This window comes from Pleurodeles waltl, chromosome 5 (genome assembly GCF_031143425.1).
Source record: "Pleurodeles waltl isolate 20211129_DDA chromosome 5, aPleWal1.hap1.20221129, whole genome shotgun sequence".
Classification (NCBI taxonomy): domain Eukaryota; kingdom Metazoa; phylum Chordata; class Amphibia; order Caudata; family Salamandridae; genus Pleurodeles; species Pleurodeles waltl.
Window position 1 is genome coordinate 1694215251 of NC_090444.1, and position 10400 is coordinate 1694225650.

General features: G+C 43.0%; 1 protein-coding gene across 1 annotated transcript in view; it reads left to right on the top strand.

The window, feature by feature from the left end:
* Positions 1-6584, top strand: part of MFSD2B (MFSD2 lysolipid transporter B, sphingolipid) — a 291098-nt gene extending 284514 nt beyond the window's left edge. The window contains exon 14 of the mRNA XM_069236021.1: positions 5953-6584. Within this exon, the coding sequence (XP_069092122.1) occupies positions 5953-5986 (34 nt within the window). The 3' untranslated portion in view covers positions 5987-6584. The remainder of the gene's footprint in view (positions 1-5952) is intronic.
* Positions 6585-10400: the final 3816 nt, after the last annotated feature.

The window sequence follows — 10400 nt, forward strand, 5'->3', positions numbered from 1 at the left end:
GAGGGATCGTTGACCCACTGGGACATGAACCTGGCATGGAAACTGGCCCCCGATCCGGGAGGTCGGACAAGGAGCCTCCGGGTCCCCATTCCCCAGAGCGAATGTCGGCTAATGACAACCTGAGCCAGTCTCCCATACTTGGATAGGAACCACCTGATGATCCATGGTGTTTCTATGGAATGTCGCTCGGCCCTGCGATGAGATACTCGCACAGTTACTAGCTAATGCTCCACTGCTTGCTGGTTCGCCACACTTAACTTTCACTGTCTAATGGTCTAATGATCCATCTGAATGGAGGGGTCCATCACTTCACTATAGTGACAGCCGATCTGGCCGCGTTACCTAGTTTGGGTAGTTGGGCGACAGATGCTTCCGGGGTTGAAGTATGGGGTGGGGGGCAATTGGGGGGTGTGAAGTTAATAGAGGGATTTAGAGAGGTTATTTGGTTAAGTTTCCTTTTCCTTATCACTGCTTTTGTTTTCATTATCATTCTTTGTCTGGGACGACTGAATTCGGACCCCACAACGGGTTCCTAATACAATGACACATTGACACAATGGACAAGTGGCCCACACTAACTCAAATACTGTCGTGGAACGTAAACGGTCTGCTAGATAAAATTAAGATATCCGCAGTATTTAGCACTCTCCGTAGATACGCTCCATCAGTGGTCCTGTTGCAAGAAACTCACCTTCTAGGTACCCTCTGCCCCATGTTGGCGCAAGGGGGATATGATAAAGTTTACCACGCAGGTTTTGCACACTGGTCAAGGGGAGTGGCCATTCTTCTCCACCGCTCACTGACAATAGTTGTTGCCTCTACGAGGTCCGATCCGCAGGGGAGGTTTGTGACGGTGTCTGGGACACTTCACGGATCACTGTGTAACTTTGTTTGCGCAACTGGTTTCGATAATTTCTTAGTCGTGCTCCGCCGTGCCTTGGTGGACCTCCCTCAGGGTGCCACTCTAGTGGGTGGGGACTTTAACTCAGTCTTAGATCCCTCATTGGATGTCTCGGGGACGGTGTCAGCCGCCCGAACTGTAAGGGCAACAAGCTTGCGTAGATGGGCGGACAGCCTTGGCATGTGCGAAGTGTGGAGAACTTGGCATCCAAGAACAAAGCAATACACGCACACCTCAGCGGCCCACCAATCACATGCTAGAATCAACCTTATATTTATGCCAGCCCAAGATGTACCCAACGTCACAGGCACAGAGATCTTGCCCCAGGGGGTTTCTGACCACTCACCAATGTGAGTTAGACCAGGTGGCTTAGATCCGACCTGACGCCCGCTGTGGCACCTAAATGCTTGGCACCTGCAAGAAGACGAATACACCGAAGATATCAGAGACCATCTTACCCAATATTTTGAACATAACCTGGGTACGGTGCGATCACCAGACACAATTTGGGCGGCTTGCAAGGCCACCCTTCGGGGCTATGCCAAGCACCTCGTTCGTATCCGGGAACGTGCCAGGGACGAACAATTGTCAGCCCTAGAAGCCAAGGCACTACGACTTGAACGCCAATGCTCAGGGGACATGTCCACCCCCATACTAAGACAACTCACTAGGACTAGAGAGGAGATTAAACATCTAACCCTCGAATCCGCAAACCATACCTGGAGAGCAAAGGCTGCCCTTATATACGGCTGGGGAGACAGGAACGGAAAGTTCCTGCATTGGCTGGCCACGCGACCTCTAGCCGACAGAGTCATTCCTGAAATCCTTGACACATCGGGAACACTTGTTAGCTCCCCATGTGATATCGCACAGACCTTTGCTTCCTACTATGCGTGACTGTATGCAGAGTGCCCCAGGCCTCCAGCAGAGAGAGAGCTTCCTCTTCTGGAGGATGTGGTGCTCCCCCGGATCTCACAGGCAGCAAGAGAGGCTCTAGATGCTGAAATAACCCTGGCTGAGGTAACAGGGGCGATAACCAACCTTTCGTCAGGTAAAACCCCCGCCCCAGACGGCTTCCCGTTGGAACTCTATCGTCGATGTAGCGAGATATTAAGCCCTCACCTCCTTAACATGTACTAGGAAGCTGAAATAGAGGGCCACTTTCCCTCCGAGATCGACCAGGCCACTATCGTAGTAATTCCCAAGACCCAGCCCTGTCACGTAACTGCTCAGCATACCGGCCTATTTCCCTTCTTAATACCGAAATTAAAGTGCTGTCAACAATACTAGCTACTAGATTGAAACCTGCTCTTCCCACGCTGGTACACCCTGACCAGTGCAGGTTTATGCCCTCACGCAGCAACAGACATTGCATTAGGCAGTTGCACTTGGCCTTAGCACATCGGGGATCCTGTCTCGGTCACCGCTAGCCCTTCTCCTCCTAGATTTCAAAAAAGCCTTTGATAATGGGGACTGGTCCTATCTGGAACAAGTCCTTCGACAAAACGGGATTGAACCAAAGTTTCGAGGCCTCATTAAACTACTTTACTCCAACCCAACGCCCTGTGTCCAAGTAAACGGAGTGGTCTCCAACCCATTTCCCATATGTCGTAGCACCCGCCAGGGATGCCCCCTATCCCCATTGCTATTTGCACTCGTGATAGAACCCCTGGTGAAACTACTGCGGGAGGACCCCCTGATGGGGGGGATGGGCATGGCCTGAGGGCCCTGAAGACAGAGTGGCTCTCTACGTGGACGATGTCCTCATCTACATCTCAAACCCGGCTACAAGCAGTCCGCGGATCCTTGAACTCTTGGATCTCTTTTTCCAAGCCTCTGGTCTGACTTTAAACCCTGGCAAATCTCTCCTGGTTCCCCTACATCCTTCCAGAGAGAGTGTATCGACTGGCAAAGTAACATCCCAATCCGTATAAATAATTTTAAGTACCTAGGCATACACGTAGACTTATTACCTGAGCAGGCAAGGGAACTAAATGTCACGCCACTTACCAAAAAAAATTTGAATGGACCTCCAAAAATGGAGGATCTTACCCCTCAACTTGTTGGGCAGAATAGCCCTCTACAAAATGATGATACTCCCCAGATTCCTATACCTCCTGCAGAATTTTCCACACTCAATCCCCCGAAAGTGGTTTGCCGAAATGGACACAGTGGCATGCCGATGCTTGTGGTAAACCTCCCGCCCTAGATTGGCCCTAGTTACCTGCCAGAGAGATACCTACGATGCAGGGTTAGGCATGTCCAATATCTACCTCTATTACCTAGCCACTCACCTCCTGGTGATCAATGACTGGCTGGGAGGAGGGTGGTCCGATCCTGCTTACAGGCGTGAGGTTCAGACACTCGGGCACTCTGGAGTTTTTGACGCCCTATACGGGGGCCGTATCCCCGTGACACCCCGGATATCACGAGGGTAGTGCTGCTGGGCTGGCGCGCAGCCCAAAGAGTAATGGGCTGGGGGGGACGCCTCACCCGACAGACTCCCCTGTGGCGGGGAACTCACCTCCGAGAGGTCTCAACGCTAGAGGGATTCCAAAAATGGGACAATATAGGGATATCTACCCTGGGGGACGTCTGGGGCGAGTCACATATGAGGTCCTTTGCAGATTTCCAAGAAACTTACTCCTTACATACTACTCAATTCCACAAATACCTACAGCTCAGACATGCACTTCTGGTACACGTCAAACCGGGAGACATCGTCCCTGACAGCAGTCCTATGGAGGCGAGGACCCTGATGAGTGATCTGGGCAAAAGAGGAATTTCCCAACTTTACCGCTCCTTACTATTCAATACCGCCCCCCCCTTAGGGAACTTCGCCGGAAGTGGGAGGGCTGGGTAGGCCCAATTGAGGAGGCAGATTGGATAGATGCATTAATGTCCCCCAGGACCTTATCAATGTCGTCCCGATTCCAAGTGCTACAGACATTCTTCCTTCACACAGCCTACCTCACACCTGTGAGACTCTCCAGGGCTGGCCTGCGACAGACTTCCGCTTGTCCTCGATGTTCCACCCCATTATCTCGACGTACTGGAGGGCAATAGTGGGAGAAATCTCGAAGGTCCTACACTCAGAGGTGGAGGTTGCCCCTCTTCCCCTTCTCCTAGGGGCAATGGGGGAGATGGACTTAAGGAGAGCAGATCGTACCTTTGTTGGAGTGGCATGTCTGGTGGCAAAGAGGGACATCATGACGGAATGGAAGGCAGGAGCGGCCCCCACTTTGTCTAAATGGAGGCGGGGTGTTGATTGGTGTGCACTATGTGAAAAACCCGTGTACGAGGCCAGGGGATGCCCAAGCAAATATAACAAGATATGGGGGAAATGGGGGTGCAAATAAAATGCCGGGCAGATGGTGGTGTGGAATCCTCTCCTGACAGGCTGACACGGATGGGACGGCCCCCTGACGGGGGTCCCCTTGGCCCCTTCCACCCTGTTTGACCAAAGCTCATAGGTCACGATAGAACCTCTTTGACCCAGCACCACACAGTCGAACACTCCCATGCTTTTTATGACCACATAAGATTTAACCCCGAAAGACTCAGACCCTTGGTCACATTTTGGTTGTCCCAAAACCATTCTATTTTATTTTACCTCACCTTGCTTTACACCACGTTATCTTATTTAGTGTTTAGATATTTGTTTAAGTCACATTATTCTTTGTTAACTGTACAATTTGTGATTCTTGTATTCGTAAATTTTATGTTTTTCCTCCCGTTTAAAAGCAATAAAAATATCTTTATTAAAAAAAGTTATGGAACATGGAGTTAGGAACACAGATCAAACTAGCTATCAAAAATGTTAAATATTTTTAGGTATGATGATGCAGTTGATGTTTGAAATTACTATAAAACAATTCCTAAGGATTGTTTAAGAATAGCGAAAATGATTATCTTGTGGAACTGAAAGAATAGTAAACATATTTTGTGTTCCAATTCAAAACTGGGAAAAAGCGTGTACAAAAGAAAATGCCTCATACTTAAAAGATATTTGAATGTTTGTTTTTCTTAGAATTATATGTACATTGTTTGTGTACCTTTTTTATGACACCCTTTTTTAGTATGATCCTGTATGTGACTTGTGTAATATTGTTATTGGATTTACTTATTTATGCTGTAATTGAAAATACATGAAAAAAATAAAATATTTATTGCTTAGATTAAGGCACAGGTGCAGAAAATTAAAAACTCTTAGTGAATATAGAACAAACTCATAAATAAATATCTACATTCTTGTAATTGCAGAAAAACAACTAGCTTTATAACAGGTTAGTCTTTCCCTCATATTTCTTCACCAGTCTGTAGTAACATACGCCTCAATTATAAGAGCCACCTTAAATTATAGCCCTGTTCAAATACATGTATGAGCAGGGGTTCCAATTACAAATGGTGTGATAAAGTTCACAACCTAAGGATTTTTCTCCCATTACATTTTGGTAGGGAAATCTCATCGAAATTTACCAAGACAAGTGCATTTTAGTTCACATGCTCTACCTCATTTTCCGGGGCCTATGCCCAACTGAATGATACAAAGATGTTCCACTATATGTTACTTTAAAGTGAGTTGTTCACTGTAGGTCCATCACAGATTAGGTCTATGAGTTTTTGTGTGCTTTCGCCATTTAGCAAATCCTTTAAACACTGTTCTCCATCCTAATTTCCGATATTAACCACAAGACACTAACTATCTTTGCTTTTTGTACTTTTTCTTTTCTTACTATGTATTTATACTGTAAGGGGATCATATTCTCAACTATACTCATAAAGTTGTTTAACAGAAAAATGTGAAATACTTTTTGCTTTAGTACATGTAAAGTTATCCTATGTGACAATCATAATCTGGCTTAAATGGGCCCTCCTGACCCTAAATTGGACACCCTTGGTATAATTTTAAATGGTATTGTGAAAATGGCAGAATTATTTTTGTTAGAGTGAATGTCTTGTGAGGCGTGTCTATTAAGAACATATTCCACGCTTTACATTGAAGCAAATTGAATCACTACATTTACATCTGTATTTTTGTTCTTTTACAGGTCTCGAACTAGACGCCTGACTCTCATTGGATGACCAGAATAATTCTGCATCTCTGCTCAACATGCTCAGTTGGTCATTTCTCATCCAGTGTGTCCAGCTTGGTCTGAATTCTTGGGCATAAGACTTGAGACACCACTGTCACACATCGGTTAAGAACCAGACATTGGATGTCTGTGTTCTGTACAGTTTACACATTTATAGCCAAATGTGGCTTGCTACATGATAGAATATTATACTCCAGGTCACTTTGCTCTATGAGTTATTGCCATTTCCATACATTATGTTTGGTACAGAATATTAGGGAAAGGACAATGTCAATGGAAAAATCATTGTTCCTCGATCATCATGGGATTCTGCTAATGGCACAGCAAAGCTTTGGAACTGAGTGTATAGCAAAAAATGGCACATTTATGGAAATAATGAGCATTCTCATATTGCTCATTGATCAACTCTATCCATTGCTGTGTATGAATGAAAAATACAAATCGTGGTGGGGGGAACTCCAAGGACCAAGGTGGTTATCCTGTATAGATTAAAATATCATTCAATTTATATATAATGTATGGATAATTATTCCTGACAGGGTATTGCTATTAATTTATTTTTTAAATAAACGCATTGATGGCTTTAATACCTAGAGTCTCTTGTCATTCATTGGTTCATAATGGATTTAGATTAATCTAAGATTTAGGTACAGAAATGTCCCTACAGCACAATCATAGATATCCCTAGTGTTGCCTGAGTTGAAGCGTGTGGATGGCAATCACAGTCATCAGTACAATTCTCATTAAATTGAGAATGTTTAAGGTCTCAACCCATTTACTTTTGTAATAAACATTTCAAATATGATTCATCTTATGTACCTATTTAACTATAGAAGATAAGAGTGCTTCCATAAGTAAAACAAATACCAACTTACAAATGACAGACTGCCATGGACCTCAGAATTTTCAAGTGATGTTTATATTATCCACTACACATTACCATATGTAGGTGTGAAGTGTCACCTAAGAAGTGGATCTGCAGAGAGTACTGGCTGTACCCGACATCCTCTAGAAGTATTGACCACTTGAATACCACATGAAAGGAGGAAGGGCAAAAAATGGAAGGCAAAGAGAAGGCACAGAAGTGCTTGCTGTCCCAGGCCGATGTCGACAAAACCTGTGGTGAAGTAGCATCAGTTTGCGTATTGGCACTATTATTCGCTCTGAGATGATGTAAGGAAAAATGGTTAAATTAGTGCGAGAAGGAAGTAGAGGTCAGTAAGCAGTTAGTATTTGAGTATGTCAGACAGAATTAGACCTTAGCCCAACAAAACCTGCACATTTACCTGAGTCTCAGGAGGAAGGTGTGGCCATAAGATCTGATACTGCACAGAATACTAGTATTGCTTCCCAGGATGCCCAGGTATTGGAGACGAAAGATCAGCAGCAGATGGTGAAACTCCAAACACAAGTCAACAAGCCAAACACAAAAAAAGCAGCAAAGGTAATCTGTAAAGCGCTACGCAAGTTAATGGAAAAGGGTAATATTAACAAAAATGAGAGGCACCGGATCAGATGGACAAACAGTACATAGCGGATACCAAAACAACTACAAGTCAATACCAGGCAAATAGACGTGTGTTGGGCAGTTACAAATGTTCTGGACTATTGACCTAGAAGTGTGTTCTGCAACATGGAAGTTGCCAAATCTTGACCTTGACAGTAGGCTCTGTTGCAACAGTGTCCTCTGATCTCATGTTCACTGGCTAAATTGTATGCCATACAGTAGGAAATAAAGTGACAAAGAAGCAGTGTTTGAATGGATCACATTGCACTGGTATTTACAAAAAATGAAAAGCTTGAGTTAAAAAATATATCTGGTTATGTAAACTGATGAAACACTCCTTTTGATAACGCAGCCCTTCACAGCACGATGGCGCAGAGTACAATAAATTTCATGCAAAATACTAAACAATAGATTTGCCTCACACTGAACACAATCTTAACCAAAAAATTACAAAGGTGTATTCAATAAGTATATACAAGTGTTTTGGAGACTTACAATTTACTTTATAGTTAATTGGTAATTGAAAATCCTCATGTTTCTAGTTGAAATGCTGAATGCATGAATTTCCTTCAGTGATACAATAGTAGAGGCTTTTTCGCCACTTGATGATTCTCCTGATTCAGCACTTCCTCAAGATATCTAAGGATTCTCCAGTACATCCACATCAAAACCTGGCAATAAGTCTAAAATAACTTAGTAGCTAAGATGAATGGAGACAGCTATTGACATAGGTAGGCCACTCCGCAAGCACAGCTGTTTGTCAACACACTGGTAGAGATATAGAGCCTGATTTAGATATTATTAGATGGATTACTCCGTCACAACAGTGATGGATGTTCCGTTCACTGACATTATTCCCTATTTAATTCTGCCAATGTCTAACTTATGCCCATAGTCCCCAACGAATTCCATGATTGAGAGATGGCACCTTACAGTGACATGTTCAGAAGGGTCTGATTCACAACCTTCACTTCTAGGACATTTTGTAATACTGCAAAACATACTACAAACTGCTATTCACAAACTACATGTGGAGTTTGCACCTCCGCAATTATTTATACTTAGGCATGCAGAGTTTTCCGCCTGACTACAGAGTCCTAACACACATAAGTATATGTTTTAGTTGTAAATGTGAGTGAGACTGGAGGGAGTGGGTGGGAAAAAAGACAGGCTTACTGCAAAAGGGGATGTAATTTGGGAATAGTAAGAGAATTTTAGGGAGGATGAGGTTTAAGGAAGGATGCCACCCCTCCACAGAAGAGTAAGCCAATTTCTAAACTTCAGGGTTGAGACACGTATCTTACACTTTTGTAGTAAATGTACACTTGGGGTCTGTGCATGTTGAAAAGTAGTAAACTTACTCCAAAGTGTAAATTACTCACAAATCGAAGTTACCTTTGTAAATCAGGTGCACAGTTTCTCCATACAGAAATCATCAGTACGCTCCAACATCCAGAATAGATAATACTAACATGACATGAGGGTGCAGAACATAGATCAATTATTACAGGCAATAAACATTTTTTGTTTCTGAAAAACATATGATTTTAGTGAGGACAAAGAGGAAGATATCTGCATTTTTGCGAAGACTAGAGGTGACAGTGGGTTTCACAAAATATTGTTCTTGGCTGCCATCTTTCAAAAGGTTTTGATTGATAAACATTACCATAAGGAAATCTTATTTGGGAACTGGCTTCCAGTAAAAGCTCTATAGGTGTGATCTTGCTACCCTAGTTGTGATGGAAATGTTTATGGTGTTTGAACTTTAGAAGTATAATTGAAATGTGCTTCAACAAATATGCTCCCATTATGATAACTACAAAAACCGGGTAAGAGATAACATCATCAAGGAAGATTGTTAGTTAGAAAGCAACACATTCGCCCAAACAATCGGAAATGGTCAGTAACACAGTGACTGCAGAAAAAAAAAGTTGATGGCAGCTACTTGAGCCACTCTGAATTGACTCAGAACAACATGAGAAGAGCATTTGTCAAATTGTTACTCTACTTCCTTTTTAGGTCTAGCTAACAATAGCTTTGTCTGTGAAGCAGATTTCATGTCATCAGTGGGGTTTTTTAAAAGTTCAAAGCACACAAGCACAGAGGAAAAGTGGACTTTGGCCCTGTCTCTTTCAACCATTGGCTTTCATCTATTTTTCAAGGGTTGCTTTTGCTTGGATGGACTGTCCATCAAGGAAATGGCATTCTGTAAATGATTACACTGTCCCATTTCCGGTCCATTAGGATTCGGTGATGGGGCATCAGTAGTCCTTTGTTAGATTGAAGATGGAATTTGACGTACTGCTTGTAATTGCGAAGCAGTATGTGTACTTTGATGTTTTACATTTGCTGTTACTACAACAACAGTATGTGTACTTCGATGTATGACCTTTGCTGTCACTGTGACAACTTTATTGCTTACATATGGCTGTTTTGAGTATTAGCCTGCCATAAATAATGCATTTCCATGTTCACACCTGCTGCTGTAAAACATGTTGTTGATGTATTTTTTTTAAGTTCACAAAGTATAGATGTGCCTGTACAGAGGCTCTCCTAAAGATGCAACAAACGTACTGGCCTTTTGTGTATGTTCCACTACTATCGTAATTTGGCAGACTAAAGACGTGCGCATATAGATTTTCCTAATGCAACAAAATGCTTTATATTGCACCACCATTGCCACCTTGTTATGAAACAATGCATACAATTCTCTTCCTAACAAAGAAACTACTAAACACTCATTACTAACAACAACCCTACTATAAACAATTTCCTTTGCAGACATAGAACATGAACTTTGCACTAACTTTATTTAAACACACAAAACATACAACATTTTAAATAAACACTATGATCACAAAGTGTTACCAATCTCTTACAACTAACACCTGCTAAA